At 51.4% G+C, this 18,223-nt stretch overlaps 1 protein-coding gene across 3 annotated transcripts in view; it reads right to left on the reverse strand.

The window, feature by feature from the left end:
- The window catches only part of Casp9 (caspase 9), a 21,916-nt gene extending 3,868 nt beyond the window's left edge, over window positions 1-18,048 (reverse strand). The window contains exons 1-9 of one of the 3 annotated variants that reach the window (XM_078025343.1): window positions 17,838-17,978; window positions 15,541-15,788; window positions 14,474-14,825; window positions 7,783-7,817; window positions 6,798-6,974; window positions 6,314-6,403; window positions 5,125-5,272; window positions 750-929; window positions 94-203 (exon numbers count right to left, since the gene is read on the reverse strand). In XM_078025343.1, coding sequence (XP_077881469.1) covers window positions 94-203; window positions 750-929; window positions 5,125-5,272; window positions 6,314-6,403; window positions 6,798-6,974; window positions 7,783-7,817; window positions 14,474-14,612 — 879 coding nt within the window. In that variant the 5' untranslated portion in view covers window positions 14,613-14,825; window positions 15,541-15,788; window positions 17,838-17,978. The other 2 variants (XM_078025344.1, XM_078025342.1) reach the window with 2 other exon arrangements.
- Between the last annotated feature and the right edge of the window lie 175 nt (window positions 18,049-18,223).

The following is an 18,223-nucleotide window of genomic DNA, read 5'->3' on the forward strand; positions in this document are numbered from 1 at the left end:
TCCTGTCCCTTGCCTTTGGTGTGGGCTTGGTGTGCTGCGCCTGCCCATGCCCTGAGGAGGACATGCTGCCCTCCAAAGTGAAATGGCACCCACCCTGAGCAGCAGGGACAGCAGGTCTTCAGAGTGAGCCCAGCACTCGAAGACGCTGTCCAGGGTCTCGATGTACCAGGAGCCGCTCGAGGTGTCCCTCCAGGAGACGAAACCTGCGGGAAGAGGAGACTGAGCTCCACTGGAGAGCTGCCGGGGCCACCTCCGGACTGGGGCCCATCTGCTTATAGCGGAAGGAGCCACGTCCCCGTGGCCCTGTACACCGGTGACCCTACTTCAACCTGGTGATCACCTCCTGAGCCTGGCTGCGACTGTTTTCCCAGCAAGGAAACCGAGGCTCTGAGAGCCCAACAACACGGGGGAGAGAAGGACACGTCTCAGCCCTTCCTCCCTCCTGTGTGACAGGCACTGTGCTCCATGATGCGCCAGCTCCTTGGATGATCCCCAAGAGCCCCAAGGTAGGATTACTATTCCCATTTTAAAGTGGAGGAGGCTGAGGCAGAGCTGGGGGAGGGTGAGGCAGAAGCGCCCCAACCCAGTGGCTGTGCACCTCAGGCATCTCACCCACTTCGCCCTGAGCTGAGGCTCAGAGAAGTGAAGTAACTTGCTTGGGGGTCACAGAAGCAGCAAGGTTCAGAACCAGGACCTCACAGCATGGCTGCCTGTGGGCCAGATGGGAAGACCCCCAGGGATGCGCTCACCTGGGAAGGTCGAATAGGACACAAGGATGTCACTGGGTGTGGGCAAACTCGACACTGCATCCAGCTCGTCAGAGGTCCTCGGGCCTTCCTGGAAGGGGACAGCGTCTGACTCAGGGTTGCTGCCAGAGGCCCTGTCTCCAGAAGAAGCGTGGGCCACCATAAACCCATGGTCTTTCTGCTCTGCAGGAAGCAGAAACAAGCACTCATCACCAAGACACACAGAAGAAAAGCCTTGGCCCTGAAGGCTTCGCTGGTGAACTACACTGAACGTTTAAAGGGAAATTAACACCAATCCTCAAACTTTTCCAAAAAATTAAGAGGAAATACTCTCTAACTCATTCTCCAAGGCCAGCATTCCCCTGATATTAAAGCCAGGTGCTAAGATATGATGATATAACTGAAGACTAATAGTCCTTATGCACATTGCTGCAAAAGTCCTCAATAAAATAACTAGCAAGTCAAATTCAGCAGCACAGTAAAGAGATCACACACCATGGCCAAGGGGGAGTTACTCCTGGAATGCAAGGATGGCTCAGCACTGAAAACCAATCCGTGTAACCCAGCACACCAACAGAATGGAGAGAAACTACATGACCCTCTCCCATGACACAGAAAAAAACATTATAAAACAGACAACCTTTCATGATAAAAACACAACAAACTAAGGACAGACGGAAACTACCTGAATATGATAAAAGCCATGTGAGATCAGCAGAATAAAGGAAAGGGACCCAGAGGGTGAGAAGATGGAAGGGGGGAGTGACATTAGCCAAACTACATTGTATTTTGTGCACACGAATATATACTAACAAACCCCACCATTATGCACAAGTAATATACCAATTAAAAAGGTCTGAAAACAAAAAAGCCACATGTGAAGAACCCACAGTGAACATGATACTCAATGGTGAAGACTGAAAGCTTTTCCTCCAAGGTCAGAAACGAGGCAGGAATGACTGCTTTTGCCATTGCTATGCAACATGGTACTAGAAACTCTAACCAGAGTAATTAGGCAAGAAAAGGAAAAGGCGTCCTGTGTAGAACTTCCTCTGTTCACAGAAGGCTTGATCTAATTAAGTAGAAAGCCCTGAAGATTACACCAAGAAAACTGTTGGGACTGATAAAGATGAAATCAGCAAAGGAGCAGGGTACAAGTCAACACACACACACGTGCAGTGAATTATATACTGAATAATGAACAATCAGGGAAGAAAATTATGAAACCAATTCTAGAATCAAAACAAAAAGTTAGGAATTAACCAGTAAAACTACAAAACACTACTGAAATAAATTAAAAACAGGGCTGGGGCTATAGCTCAGTGGTAGAACGCTTGCCTCGAATGCATGAAGTACTGGGTTCAATTCTCACCACTACATATAAATAAATAAAAATAAAGGACCATTAACAACTGAAAAAAATTCAACCAAAAGAAATTAAAACAACATAAATAAACAGAAATACTACCCATGGCTATGAGTTAGGGAACAGTATTGTTAGGACGTCAATATGACTCAACACAGCTATAGATTAAATACAATTCCCGTCAAAATCCCAATGATTTTTTTGTTTGTTTGTTTTTTTGGTGGAGCTGGGGACTGAACCCAGGGCTGTGTGTATTCGAGGCAAGCACTTTACCAACTGAGCTCTATCCTCAGCCCCCAATGATGTTTTTTGCAGAAATAAAAAAAACAAATTCTAAAATTCAAAAGAAATCTCAATGGATTCCAAAAAAGCCAAAACAATGTTGGAAAAATAAAAAAGAATAAAGCTGGAGAACTTCCTGACTTCAAAACTTACTACAAAACTAAAATAATCAAAACAGAGTGGTGCTGGCATAAAGACAGACACAGAGACCAGCAGACTAGAATGGAGCCTCAATGCAGTCCAATGATACCAAGTCCAAGGGTGCCAAGACCTTTCAAGGGGGGAAGGACAATATTTAACAAACACTGCTAGGACAACTGGATAGCCACATGCAAAGGAATGAAGTTGGACCCTTCCTTAATACCATATAGAAAAAATTAACTCAAATTGGATCAAGACCTAATTTTAAGACCTAAAAGTATAAAACTCTTAGAAGAAAACATAGGGCAAAATCTAGAACCATGAGCCAAGTAAACCATTTTTCTTTATAAAATATCTAACCTCAGGTATTCTATTATAGTACCAGAAAACTGACTAATATGTGGGAGAGACCATAAGGAGGACCAAAGGAGACAGGGATGAGCAGAGACTGTGTGAAAATGAAAGGACAAAGTGGGTTCAAAGACAGGGGTGTTTGGGAAAGGGAAGAGGCCGAGTCATACAGAAATGCCAGCTGCATCTCCACACATGTGTTGTCTTCACACTGCAAATCTGATGTGAAGGCCTGGCCTTCAGGGTTATGCACTGTAGGCACAGCTTGGTTCTTAGCCTCATTAACTCAAAACTCCCTATAGAGCAAGACTAATCCCCACAGAATAAACACACAGCAGGAGGAGGGCTCCCTCCACACACAACCCACAACCACAACTAGGTGGCACATGTGCCTGCTGTCTGCCTTCTCGGCTTAGTGTCTGAACTCAAGAGGAGGTCACCCCAAAACTGACAGCTGGGCCTCATCAAGGCAGCCACCTGGCTTTTATCACGTGGACCACACGTGTCATGCTGTGTCACACTAACTCCACACCAAGTTACTGACTTCAAGGCCTGCTGTTCAGCCCTGGAGCCGTGCCACCTCTCAATGAAGGGGTGGATAATATTGTGGCATTTTAAAATTATCTTAAATTATAAGTGAGTTCTAAAATAGCATTACGAAAGTCACCAAAATGCAGGGCAGAGTTTCTGACGCACATAAACAGGACACCCTGCAAGGAATGGGGACAGTTCTGCATTTCTGTTCTCGGCTGATGTGGCGCCACCGTGTGGCAACAGCACTGAACACCAGGCAGCAGAGCGGATGGGGAAAAGCAGCAGAAAAGAAACTCCCTGGGGCCTGTCCCCTGCTGCTCCGGTGAATTCTGCTTTGTTTTCGTGGCGGCTTCCATGCTGTAGAGTCCCCTTGGGCGGGCTGGGCAGCTGTGTGGGATGATGGTGCCCACTTCTCTAACAGGTCCAGCAAAGGGACAAGAAAATGACAGGCCTTTCAACTGTCTCAACCCTGGAGAGTCCAGGCAGAAGGGTCACCTGGGACAGAATTTCTGGCGTTCCCCACTACCACCACCATAACCAAGCCAGGAAAGCAGCACTCCTCTTTTGTCTTTTTAATTTTTTTTTTTTTGGTCTGTTTGTTTTGATTTTTGAGATGGGCCTCACTATGTTGCCCAGGCTGGTTTCAAACTTCTGGGCCTCAAATGATCCTCCTGCCTTAGCCTTCCTCCTAAGTAGCAGGGACTACAGGTGCTGCCATCACACCCAGCTTCTTTTCTATATGAAAACTAGGAAATAAGCTCGGTGCAGTGGCACATGCATATAATTCTAAGTACCTGGGAGGCTGAGGCAGGAGGATCACAAGTTGGAGGCCAGTATGGGAAATTAGTGAGAATCTGTCTCAAAATAAATTTGGGGGATGTAGCTTAGTAGTAGATCACCCCTGGACTTAATCCCGGATATGAAAGATAGAAGAAAGAAAGGGAGAGAGAGAGGGAGGGAGGGAGGAGTCGGGCTAGCAGCATACACCTGTAGTCCCAACTACTGGGGAGGCACAGGCAGAAGGATCACTTGAACATATAAGTTCAAGACCAATCTAGCGAGATCCAGTCTTCAAAAATCAGGAAGTGGAGAGGGACCCAAGCTTGTTCTGTCTCTCTCTGTGACACTCTCGCCAGGCTGACATGCACCAAGACCCTCCCATGCACCACAGCCTGCCCTTCCTCACCTCCTGAACCTTGAGCTACACAAACCTCTGTCCTCTATAAATCATCCAGTGTGTGGTGTTTGATTACGTAACAGAAAATGGAGTGACACAGCATAAAGCAAAACTACAAATAATCCTTTAGGTTTCTTAAATCACCAAGACCCGGATTCTGGGGAATCCCAATGGCTAGATTCTTCGGTTTCTCCCTGTCGTTCAGCTGTGGCTTCAGTCCCCCCCACAGAGGAAAGACGACCAGGAAAACAGAAAGACAGTTTTCCACCCTCTCCACTGCTTTTGTTTTTACCAAAATTCTGAAGTTGCCAAAGTCACAGGAGCCTGTGACGCTACTGCAGTGTAAAATGAGGACCACCCTGTTCAGAGCGGACAAGCCTGGGCCTCCTCTGGACAGCTGAAGCACGGCCACCCTGCAGCAGGGACCGTGCCTGGTACCTCTGATTGCCTGGAGCGGCCCTGTGGACACGGGAGGTGCTGCTGGGGACGGGACGGGCAGAGGCTCCTTCCCCATCAGGGCTGCTTACCCCCACCACAGGCCTGGATGAAAAAGAGCTTGGGCTTCCCCCCCAGGCTGGGGCAGCTGGTCCCGTTGAAGATGTTCACAATCTTCTCAACGGACACAGAACATCCATCTGTGCCGTAGACAGCACCCGGAAACTGGAGGTGGCTGGCCTAGAAGACAAGGGCCCTGGTTAAAACCAAGTCACCACGGCAGAAATCCAGTGGCCTTTCCAGACAGAGGCTTTGTGGGGGCCACACACTCAGAAGGTCCCCCTGGGGGTCTGGACTGACTGTGACAGAACAGGTTGATCCTGGAAGGACCCTGAGCAGCATCTGTCCCTGGACAGGCCAGCTATCAAGAGTGCTGGCCAGCTGCCACTAGACCGGAAGCCCCCCCAAGTGTGATCCCTGGACCAGCAGCATCCGCATCACTCAGAACATTCAGGAAATGCGGCTCCCCGGCCCCGCCCAGGCATCCTCCCAAGGCGCTGAGCAGTCAGAGCTGCTGCTCCAGGGCTCTTCCTGTGCACAGGAGCACATGGCCACCTGTCAAAGCTCTGGACACAGGTCCACATGGGGCCTGAGACTTCTCATGAGGGCTCAGGGGACACCCCTGCTGCCACACTGTGAGTGAAAAGCCCAAAAGGTAGCGCCTGCTGGCGACAGGCCAGAGTTCCGCTCTGGGAGGGTGGCAGGCTGGCGGGCCAGACCATGATGGTTTCCAAGAAGGGAAAATCCTGATTTTTATGTGTTCTGAAAACAGGGTGAAGGCCAAGGGGTGACTGTTGGGCTGTCCAACCTCCAGCATAAAAGATGAGGACTCCAAGGCCCGGCCAGGGGCAGGGGCTTGGCCACAGTGAGTCAGCACATCACTGGCCAAGCCCTGAGCATGTCCCGGTGCCTGAGTCCCCCAGAGCAAGGGCCTGAACACCCTGTGGGGCCTGAGGATTTGAGGGCCGCACACAGCTTCGCACAGAACCGGGTGGAAGCTTGGAGAGTACAGCTCGCCCCTCCCTCGTGTCCTGCGGGCTTCTCTCAGCAGGCTGCCCACCCGGGGCCCCCTGGGAGAACGGCAACAGGTGGACAGGGCTGCACGGTTCTTCACAAAGCCGAGGGTGCGGTGGACATGAGGGACAGGAGTCCTGCAGGGCCTCTCGCCCAGCTTCGCCTGTGCCTGACGGGAGGGAGCAGGGTCGGGGAGAGGCCTCCTACCTGACAGCCGTGGGAGAGGATGACCACGGCACAGCAGTCCAGGGCGCGGTGGTCCCGCTGCGCCAGCTCTACCAAAGCCTGGACCATCTTCTACAAGGGAAGGCTGCAGGTGAGCCAGAGCACTGGCCATCAGGCCACCTGCCTGCCGCAGAGGGCAGGGCCCAGCATTCGCCCTGCCTCCAAGGGCCAGTTCTGAGGTAATCGTCACGACAGCCCCACGCTCAGGGGAAAAGGTCTGAGCTCAGGCACCTGCTTGTAATCCCACAGCAGCCCCCCAGGGGACTCCTCTGGCCTTCTAGACAGGGACACTGAGGCACGTGTCACATGCAGGCAGCAGGCCTCATGGCCTCCTGAGTGTCACCCTGGGCCACACCCCATGGTCCTACAGGGGCAGTGCTCATCTGGGAAGTCCCCAGCTTGCTCCCAGGGTCCCCTACAAGGCGCAGTCCACTCGCCTCGGCTCCCCCACATGCGGTGACTGTACCTTGGCAGTCAGGTTGCACGTCACCTCCACGGTGAAATGCAGCGAGCGGAAGCGGCGCTGCATCTTCTCACAGTCCACGTTGGAGCCCAAGCGCGTGCTGAGCCCTGATGCGCGGGAGAAGCTCACGTTGTTGATGATGAGGCAGTGGCCGCAGGGGTCCGCGCGCAGGACGTACGCCTGCCCCAGGGACAGGGGACAGGACCAATGTGAGCGGGGCTGTCCCACTTCCTGGAGGAGGTGACCCTGCTTCTCACTCAGGGGCTGACACTGAGAGGTGGGAGAGGCATGGGGATCCCTTCCACTGCAGGCCCCACCTGGGACTCCAGGACACAGAGGGACCCAGGGAGCCGCAGGGCGGGCACTGGCTGCCCCTCTATGGAGAGACGCAAGCTCCCGACTCTGTGCTCAGGGACGGAGCAGCTGGCTTAAAAAGCCTGTGACCCACTGGTGCCACACACCAGTAGGTGGCTCTCACCCAGGTGCACCTGGCGGGCATGAGGCAGCTGTGTCCGCAGACTTCGCCCAGGTCTGGCCCCGGAGGCGCAGGCCACCTCCCCCGGCCCAGCCCCTGCGACCCTCCCACAGCTGCCTCTTCCTGCTCTGGGACTTGCTGCCCTTTTTTTGCGCCTTCCTTTGCCAAGCTTCCCTCCCGGGACAGACTGAGGGCTCCCTGTGGCCTCCATCCCAGGGCAGCGCCCAGGAGCCACCCAACAATACACAGGTGGGGACAAGAGCTCGAGTGTCCTGGCATGGAACAGCACCACGGCCTGTGCTGAGGACGCCCTTTAGGTGGGACCTGATTCTACCGCTGGGGTGAAGCAGAACCACTCGATGGCTTCAGTGAGCACCAAGCCCAGGTCAGAGCCATGGACCGCGGGCCGGAACCTCGTTCCCCAACTGGGCTGGGTCCCCAGGACTCCTGACGGCTGCAGGGAAGGGGCGAGGCTGATGAGAGGGACAGGCCCCTAGTCTCACGGAGACTCACCAAATCTGCGTTTCCCCTCGACGGCTCCTGAGCATCTGGAGAGACAGACAGAAAGAGAAACGTGAGTGTTGGGGCCCCAGGGAAAGGCCAAGGGACCACGCCGGGACCCCGCGCTCTGCTGGTGATGGGATCAAGTGGCACAGCCACCGTGGAGAACTGAGTGGAAGTTTCTAACAAAGTCGAACACACACAAACCCTGGGCCTCTGGCCACATCTCCAAGAGGCCTCCTCATAAAGCCCCCGAGCGACGCTACCAACCCAACAACAGGCGACGGACACACAAACTGACAAGCAGCCACACAGCCCACCACACACGCGGTGCCACAGGCGGCCTTAAAACAGGCGCTGCATCAGAACGCCAGACGCTGAGGACTGTAGACGGGGCTCCACTTACGGGAACCCCAAAACAGAAAGGGTCAGAGACGGTCCAGGCAGCAGATGCCCACGGTCTGCGGGGTCCACGGCCTGGCACACAGTGGGTCCTCCAGAAATATTTGCGGAAGGAGAATCAATGAGCGAAGATGACTCTATAATTTCAATTAGCAAGAATTCCAGTGGCCGCCAGCCTGTAAAGCTCTGAGACATTCTTTCCCTTTGAAGCAAGGATGCCACAGTGCTGCCTGGGGTGACAGTGGTGCCCTGCTGTGTTCTGGCCAAGGTGCCACTTATGGCTCAGGGCTCCCACCAGGTCCCTGCTGGGAACTACACCCTTGCCCTTTTAAACAGCAGTCCCTATGCACTTTATAAATTAGAAATGGCCTGATCTAGCCCAAGGACTCCTGTTAGTCTGCGGGCTTCATTCTGAGAATGTTTGCTCATTCCCAAAATTCCACTCACCCCCAAAAATATAACCATTATCCACTATCAAAGAGTTCACTGGTTCCGAATGGGGCTCACAGTCTGCAGGCGCTGGAAGGAGCAATTCAACTCACACACCAGGGGAAAGTGGGCGGGGCCAGCAGCAACAGGGACAGAGACCTGTGCACAAGAGCAGCTTCTCTAAACTTGTTCCGTGGACGTGGGGAGAACGCACTCCCATGGCCAAGTGTAAAGTGTAAGTACAAAAGAACCAGTCTGATGGCCCGAGTCACTGGCACACGCCCTTGTCCCCAGTAAAAAGGGGAGTATCCAGGCCGGTCAGCGGCTTCCCTTCCCTCTCTTCTTTTTTTCCTTCTCTTCTTCCTTTCTCTTTTCAGTACTGAGGACTGAACTCAGGGGATTCTCTACCACTGAGCCACACTCCAGATTTTTCCTTTTTTACTTGGAGACAGGGTCTCGCTAAGTTGCCCAGTGGCCTCAAACTCACGATCCTCCTGCTTCCGACTCTCGAGTAGCTGGGATTACAGGTGTGCACCATGGCACCCAGCTACCATTTCCAACTTAAAACTTGAGCTGTGACTGTGGGAGGCCAACCGTACGGGTGACTGAGTTACACTCCCTAGCTGGGTGCTGAGGCGCTCAGTCACAGAAATGGGTGTCTTGCTACAGCCCCATGGGTGAAGCTATGCTCACCTGTTCCCTTGTAATATAACCCCTTGCCCTGTTTAGGATAGAATCTTCCATGGAAGTGCCTTGTGTGTGTCCCCTTCTCTTACTGTACCCTCGGGTGTGGCCTCCCCAGGTGTCAGTCAACCTGCTGACAGTGGACATCATGAAGACAGACTCAGCCCCCTGAAACCTGACCCCTTGCCTCATTTGAATAGCTTTTCCTCAATAAAAGGGGTCAGTGCGTGCTCTTGCTCTCTCTCTCTTTCTGCAGACCCTTAAGGTCAGAGGAGCCGTCACAGCAACCCCAAAGACAAAGGTATTTGTGTCTCTTGGTGGTTATTTCGCGCAGCCCAGTTAGCCCAGTTCAACTAGAGTGACCCCTGAGCCTTTTAGTCACGAGAACAGAAACCCAGCATGTGACTGCTCCTCTCTGCTACCCAGAGAAGGAAGGGGAGGTGCAGAACTAGCCCCTCAGCAGCCCTGGCAATTCAGAAATCAGAGGCAGCGAGCTGACCGACTGGATCCAGGCTCAGGCAATGTGAGGCCCTGGGTGAAGTCCTTTCCCAGGACTGCCTCACTCACCCTTGGAGCTGTGCTTCCAACAAGGAAGTGCTGTCATTTGTCCCTTTGAGCCAGAGAGAATCAGAGGCTCAGAGAGCCAACTTCTACTTTCAAGAAAATTCCAACCCAGGTAGGGCACGAGCAGAGAAAGTCATGGTGGTGATTGATTTTTGTGTCAACTTGACTGGGCAACAAGGTGCCCAGGTATCTGGTTAGCCATTACCTGTGGGTGTGTCTGTGATGAGCTTCTGGAGGAGATGGTTGGCTCAGTGGACTGGGCAGAGCAGGGGCCCGGCCCAGCATGGCAGGCCTCCCCCACTCGCCAGGGGCCTGAGAAGAACAAAAAAGCGGAGGAAGGGAAATTCGCTCTCTCTGCCTGACTGCTGGAGCTGGGACGTCACACTTCTGTCTCCAGACTGGGACTGACACTTGAGTGCGCCTGGTTCTCAGGCCTTTGGACTCGAACCAGAGTTACATGAACCAGGATTGCAGAGCTGGGTCTGCAGCCTGGGGACAGCAGGTCGTGGACTTCTCAGCCTCCATAATCACAAGAGCCAATTCCTTATGATAAGTTTCTTTCTAGATGCGTATGTACACAGAGACTGTTGGTCCTGTTTCTCAGAAGAACCCTGCCTGATACAGCCACCAACAGCTCTCCCAGCTCCCTACTGCAGGAGGCCCTGGCTGGAACAAGCAGCCACACACGAGCCATCACATTTTTTTTTTTTTTTTTTTTTTAAAGAGAGAGTGAGAGAGGGGAGAGAGAGAGAGAGAGAATTTTTAACATTTATTGTTTAGTTCTCGGCGGACACAACATCTTTGTTGGTATGTGGTGCTGAGGATCGAACCCGGGCCGCACGCACGCCAGGCGAGCGCGCTACCGCTTGAGCCACATCCCCAGCCCCATCACATTTTTTTTTTAATATTTATTTTTTAATTATAGTTGGACATAATACTTTTATTTCACTTATTTATTTTTATGTGGTGCTGAGGATCGAATCCAGGGTCTCGTGCATGCAAGGCAAGTACTCTACTGCTGAGCCACAACCCCAGCACCCGCCACCGAGCCATCCCATTTTAAAAGCTCATTCCATTCTGAAGCAAACACATTTCCCCCCAATATACAGAGACAAAGCCACGTGCTCTGGTGGCACATAAACGGAGACAAGTAAGAAGATGAGCCATTTGTTCTTTGAGGCAGTAGATGGAGTGAGTGAGATCTTGGAGCCAAGGTTCAAATCCTAGCCCTGCCACTTATCTGCTGCATGACCCTGGGCAAGTTGCTCAGAGTCTCTGAGCCTCTGTTCCCCCTTCTGTATCCCAGGATAAGAGAAGCAGCTGCCAGCATCAGGGTTGTGGTGAGTTCCCAGTTGATGGGCACATCAGTCCTGCCATAATCGACAGCTTAGTAACACTGAGTGTGCCCATTTTTGTTTTTATTTACACTCCTGCTCCAGAGCAGCAGGGGTACTAACCAGCACCCTGACATTTTGGGCTGGGTTACTCTATTTTGTATGGCTGTCCCATGTGTCATGGGATGTACAGCCACATCCACAGCCTGTACCCACCAGATGCCAGCAGCACCCACTTACCTTCAGCAGTAATGACTAGATGTACCTCTAGGCACTGCCAAACATCCCTGGGGAGGGGGACAAAATAAAAATTGCTCTTTGCTCAGACACACTGACCTTCCTACAGCACCCTTCCCGGGCCGACTCAGCAAAGGCCCCGTGAAGTCCTGCCAGTGGCCCTGCTGCCGTAGCCCAGATGTTCCTACCCTCAACTGCAGAAGGAAATCCACCTAAGAAAACCCTGGATAGTGCCCATGACCTCATGCCCAGCACCTAAAAAGGACAACTGACCAGCACCAGAAGTCAGAGCCCAGTGCTGCACCGGAACCCTCATGTGACCTGCTCTCAGAGGCCCACTTCTTCCCCTACAAACTGGAGATGATAACAGAGGGGCTTTCCCTGCCCGCCACTACCCGGCATCATTTGTTTGTTTACTTCTTGAGGTTTTTTAGTGTTTTGGGGCTTTTGATTTTTTGGTACTGGGGATGGAAACCTAGTGTTCTACCACTGAGTTACATCCCAGCCCTTTTTATTTATCTTTTTTTTTTCATTACAATTCTTATTACACATATAGAGAACAATTTTTCATATCTCTATATATAACGTATGTTCCTTTTTATTTTATCTTGACACAAGATCTCACTAAGTTGCCCAGACTGGCCTCCAACTTATGATCCTCCTGCCTCAGCCTCTGAGTTGTGGGATTACAGGTGTGTGCACCACCGCATATGGCCATGGTACAGTTTAGACGACCTAGAAAAAAACAGCATGCACAGTAAAGTGATATTCATATTTAAGGTGATCCTATTATCACTAGTATCATCTATCTACCCTTAGGACAGCACACTTCAAGTCCAGACCGTTGGTCCTAAATGACTCAAACAGACACTTCTCAGAACCAGACGGCAACATGGGAACTTTGTATGTTGCCTGCCTCTTCCCTAGCCAGGCAATAATGCATAAGAACAATTCCAGAACCTCACTTCCTCATGTTGTTGGCTGCTCTGCTTTAGCAGGCTGTCTGAAGTCACAGTCATCAGGACAGACAGCACTTCTCACACGGCTCACAGGAAAACGTGTAAGGCATCAAAAAGGGCGGTCACTGTTGGCAAGGACGCAGAGGAAGGATCACCTCTACCCTCACTTCACGAGATTACAAAACACATTTTTGAAAGCCAAGCTGGTAGCATCTATCAGAGGGATAACCACGATTTCTTTTGAAGATATACGTTGTTATAAGCCAGACTCCATTTTACCCTGAGACTCCTTATCATGTACGAAAGGCTTCTCCCATGGGAAAGCCCGCCTCTGTTCCCACTAATAGTCACCTAGCAGAGCATACTTGGCAACACAAAATAGCAATTCTTATACAATGTAAAATTGTTCTCTTTGGTTTCCATTTTTTTAAGAGAGAGTGAGAGAGAGAATTTTTTAATATTTATTTTTTTAGTTATCGGCAGACACAACATCCTTGTTTGTATGTGGTGCTGAGGCCCCGGGCCGCACGCATGCCAGGCGAGCGCGCTACCGCTTGAGCCACATCCCTAGCCCCTGGTTTCCATTTTTCTTGGGCAACGTACCTTGTCAAGATTGACTGTCTAGACATTAGTAACCATTCTCTAACATGTACTGAACTAGGGTCATTTTGACCCCCTTCCCTTCTGCTGGCTTGCTGCCATGCCAACCTGGAAAGTCCTGTGGGAAATACCAATGTACCCGTTGCATCGTCTTGATAACTGCCCAGCTCAGCTTCTGTACCTGCTTGCTTGCAGCTACGGCAACCCGGATGTGGTTTTTGCCTTTAACTGTCCTAAAATGCTCAGGCTCGGGACTGTTCCTTGCAGAGACACTTATGGGTCTTGTGGGGGAGCAGTCATGGCCAGGCAGCTAAATAAAGACTCTTCTTACTTTGTTCAACAGTAAAATAGGAAAACCATAGCACCTGCTTCACCCGAGTTGGAAAGATTAAATTAAATCATGCAAGCACTTGGCAGACAGCAAGCAGTGGATGACCTAACCCTACTGTTGTTACTAGCTCAATGCCACACAGGGGTCCCTTAGGCAGTCACAGAACAGGAAGCACATGCCAGGTGAGGTTGTGCACACTGTAATCCCACAAGGCTGAGGCAGAGGATCCTAAATTCAAGGCCAATCTGGGACACTTAGTGAGACCCCATCTGAAAATAAAGTATAAAATGGGCTAGAGAAATAGCTCTGTGGTAGAGTGCCTGGAGGTAGGGGTGGGGGACATGAAATATCCCTGGAGGCAAAGCCCTAACTGACAATAAACCACCAACAGGAGGTTAGATAAACCCTAAGCTGTTCAGAATAGGAGTTGCCACCATCCGCATGGAATGAAGTATTGACCGCACAGCACAGTGACTGGATCCCACAGATATGACAGGAAGAAGCCAGAGACTCCAGACTCTCACATGGGATGTCACTCACGTTGCACTTCAAGCAAAAGGGATCAATGATGACAGAGACTGGAACAATGACTACCTCAGGCTGAGAAGGGGGACAGACGGAAAGAGAAGAGTCTCCTAAGACACTGGAATATTCTGTACCATGACGAACTGGGCAGTGGTTACCTGTGTGGAGAGAATCATCCAGCTGCACTCTGGGGATTTATGCATGTTACTGGATGTAACCTTGTGACTTCAGGCAAATATTTCACCTCCCTGGACCTGGCTTCATTCCTGTCACTCAGGACAGACAGCACTAAATACTGCCTTTTAGGGCTGCTGTGAGGGAAGGAGGTCAGGGTGTACGCCACGCTAGGCTGACCCCCTTCTGCCACAAGCCATGGGCTAGTCCAAGCTACTCACCACGACCCAAAGGCAAATCCAGAACAGCTGGGCTTCAACACTCTGATCAAAAACAGGGACACCCAAAATAGAATTCAGCACCTGCCAAAATTATGTCTCTGAAGACCTACTAGAATGTTCCACCTATCAGCACTCAGTAAGGCAACACCATGATTGAATTCTGAACCTCAGCCTACCTAGCCGTACCCAGTCACCAGTGACCACGCATCATGCCCACCCACCAACCACCCTCTCAGTACTCACGGGCATCCCTGAATTCTCCAGAACCAACGTCCACTGGCCTGAGAACTTCTGGCCTGAGCTTAGCTGGCGGGAGCTCCCTGGGCCCCAGCACCACCGGGGTGAGTTTTCCTAAGGATGGCTTCACTGGATCCAGCATCATCACACACAGCTCCTCTGGCACAAGGTCCAGGGATCTGACGGCCTCAGGATCCCGCTTTACCGCTTGCCGACTTGTCCGCAGCAATGAAGCCAGTGTGTCCTGGCCCGTGTCCTCTAAGCAGGAGATGAACAAAGGAAGGGCCTGCCTCCCTCGGGTCTCAAGATCTATGACCAGCTGCCGGGCCTGATCCCGGCGAGACCCAGAGCCTGCCAGCTGTTGGAGAGAAAGATCACACATACATTACCCCAGGCACCTTCATGTGGCCCTCACCTGTGCCCCATTTCCCACCTAGCAGAAGTCTAGACAACCAGGCCACCAGGCAGAAACTGAGCTGCACGTGAGCCCACGCTCCTCTGCAGCCTTTGCTCATCTGGTCACGTAGCATCTCAGAGGCACATGCTATGTGCCCAGCATGGTGCTACGTGCTAAAAGCACAGCAGGGACAGGGTCAGTCCTCAGGTGCAAACATCTAGTGGGGGTACAGGGAGGAAAAGCACCAGTGACACAGCAAGGGAAAGCCCACGAGGCTGTCAGGGTACAACCGCCAGCCAACTCAGCCCTGGGGGCTGGAAAGGCCCCAGGATGGGAAGGCTTAGCTGAGACCCCAGGGAAGATGAAGAATGAACAGTGAACTACAGAAACTGAAGGGAGGAGGTGGGTAGTGGTGAGGGATGAGACCTCTGTGTGGCCAGGCCTAGAACTCATCCTGAGAGCTGTGAGGAGCAACCAAAGCGACAGAGTGAGATCTGACTTTTGAAAAGTCACCTGCAGACAGGGAGGACAACGGAAAGGAGTGAGCCACAGCCACACCGGGAGGTGCCAAAAATGGCTGGAATGGAGAGAAATGAGAGGACAGATCAGGAGGGAGAATCCACAGGACATAGGCACTGACTGGGTGGGACGTGAGGACAGAATGATCAAGACTGACCCAGAACAGGTGGAAGACAAGATGCTGGTTATCTGCTGCCCTTTCTTGGAGATCTGACACTGGACAAGTTCTTCAGGATCCACAGGACAAAAATAGAGGTGGGACCTCAAGATCCACAGGGATATGACACCATCTTGTCCTCAAAATTTCTACTGCAGCACTGTCCTAGATAACTTTCCATGGTGCTGCAAATCTGCATCTGAGCTGTTTGACATGCCAGCTATCAGTCACTTGTGGCTGTTGAGTGCCTGGGACAAACAGATGAGGAACCCAACTTTTAATTTATTTCATTTTAGTTACTTAATATCCATTTAAATAGCCACATGTGGCCAATGGCTACTAAACTGAACAATAGCCCTCCATGTTACTGGGAGGATAAGTGTCTCTGGCAAAATGGCTTCCTGCAAACAGACAGTGGTGTTGCGATTTCTCTGGGCACTAATGGTGATATTAGATGCATCATTTCATTTTCCCCCCTCAACCACTTCAAAGGGCTAAGTTACAACTTTTTCACCTTACTCCTGAGGGAAACTGAGTCACCAAAAGTTTTTTGTTTTAGTTTTTTTTGCTATTCACTAATACAGACTGAGCAACCCTAATCTGAAAATCAAAAACGCTCCAAAATCCTAAATATTTGGAGCACAAAAATGATACAAGTGGAAAAATTCGCTTTATGAAACTTTATTTCATGCACAAGATTACATAAAACATTATGTTAAAAATTATCTTTGGGGGAGAAGGACATGAATGTGTATTTTAAAGATAGTGGTTATTTTATTTCTTAAAGTGGGTAGTACGTGGGTATTTATTTTATAATTTTTTCAATGAGCATGTTATTGGTGTATATTAAAAGTTTCATATACATAAGAAAATATATTTAATGTAATAATAATGACATAGTCAACAACAATAAAATTATTTAATTGTGCATCACTTTGGGAAAATAAATACCTTCAGGGAATGTGTATAAGGTATATATATGACACATCAATGAACTTCTTATTTAGAATTGGGTTCCATCCCCAAGGTACTTCATTATTTACATACAAGTATTTCAAAAATCTCCCAAAATCCAAAATCCAAAACATTTTGGTCCCAAGCATTTTGGATACAAGATATTGATTCAACCTGCATGTAACAAAGCCAGAATGGGGGTCCAGATTCATCTAGGTCCTAAGCCTGTGTGTTTATACCAGCCATACCAGTGGTGGCAAAATGGCCACCTGTGGTTACTTGAAAAAAATGTGAATTTGTTGCTAACATCTTAAGTCAAGGAAAAATGACAGAAATTGAGATTCCCAGCCTCTCTCAAAATTTGAAAAAGGTAGCAACACTCAGCTAGAGATGAGGCTGAAGGCAGAGGCTGCTCTAGTGTCCACCTGTGGGCCTTCCCTTTATCTTGTGGTCCCTGTGCATGTGTCTGAAAGCAAGGACTATGGCCTCGAACCACTTTCACTGCCCAGTATGGGCCACAGAACAGGTTCTCCTGATACTTCTTTTATTATTAACTGGTGATTACCCATATGACGCTGGACCACTTTATCCTATTACAGAAGCCTTCTCAGGACCAGGCCAAGCTCCTGGATGATGCAGAGGATGGAGCCTTGGCCTGTAAAGCAGCCCCTGGAGCACCAGCCAGGGGCCTCCAGCTGGCCATTCACACCCACCTCACATCATGGCAGGAAATACTCCTTCCTGTATCTTTACAGGCCTGTGGTGAGGCTCAAACTGGGCAAAGATGTGAAAGTGCTTGTTTAGAAAGCCTCAAGTTTGCCTTTATTAGTCCATCCATCCCCCACATCAGGGCCTGTCATTTTCAAAACCTCTCACTTCATGCAGGAGGTGGGTGACAAGGGCACGGGCACTCTGCGCCTGGCGCCGCCCCATTTCACATACCGTTTCGCTTCGTCCTCGGGCTATATCACTGCTGCCCCATTTCTCAGAGGATCTGACTCTCTCAGGGGACAGCAGTGGGCGTCCAGAACCTCTGTGCTACCGAATGAAAACACACAGCCTCCTCCTCACAAGACACGCGTGCGGGGCGTCGAATCTCCTTAGCAGACCGCAACCAGGGGGGCCTGGGATTCTCTGGTTCTGTTGCAGGATTTCGGGGTCTCCCCAAGAGGGATGGGCACCGCATGTGCAACGCGGAGAGAGGAGGGCGGGAGGGGGCCTTTAGGCCAAGGGGTGGCTTCTACAGCCTTCTTGGCACATCCTCGCGGTTCCCACCAGAGACGTGAACGTCCACGCGCCGCGCAAGGAGCAGAGAACGCAGACGAGCAGGGACACACGCGTACCTGGATGTCCTCGACCATGTCGGGCGTGAAGAGCTCGCGACTCAGCAGAGCGTCCCAGAGCGGGGCCACCTGCAGCTCGCTCACCAAGCGCACCCGGCAGCGCCGCAGGAGCTGCCGGTCCGCTTCATCCATGGCCGGCAGAACGCTGGACCCGGGACCCTGCCAGCTTCCGGGCAGCCGGGCCGCGCCCCGCGCCCCGCAGGCCCCGCCCCTCCATCGCCTCGCGCCCTCCGCAGGCCCCGCCCCCGCACCGCACCGCGTCCCGGGAGCCCGCCCCTAGGCCGAGCCACAGCTACTTCCGAGCCCACTTGGCTCCGCCCCCAGCCTATCGCCCCGCCCCACAACCCGACCCATGACGCTGCTCCGCCCTCGCCCCGCCCAGGACC

This window comes from Ictidomys tridecemlineatus, chromosome 11 (genome assembly GCF_052094955.1).
Source record: "Ictidomys tridecemlineatus isolate mIctTri1 chromosome 11, mIctTri1.hap1, whole genome shotgun sequence".
NCBI lineage: Eukaryota > Metazoa > Chordata > Mammalia > Rodentia > Sciuridae > Ictidomys > Ictidomys tridecemlineatus.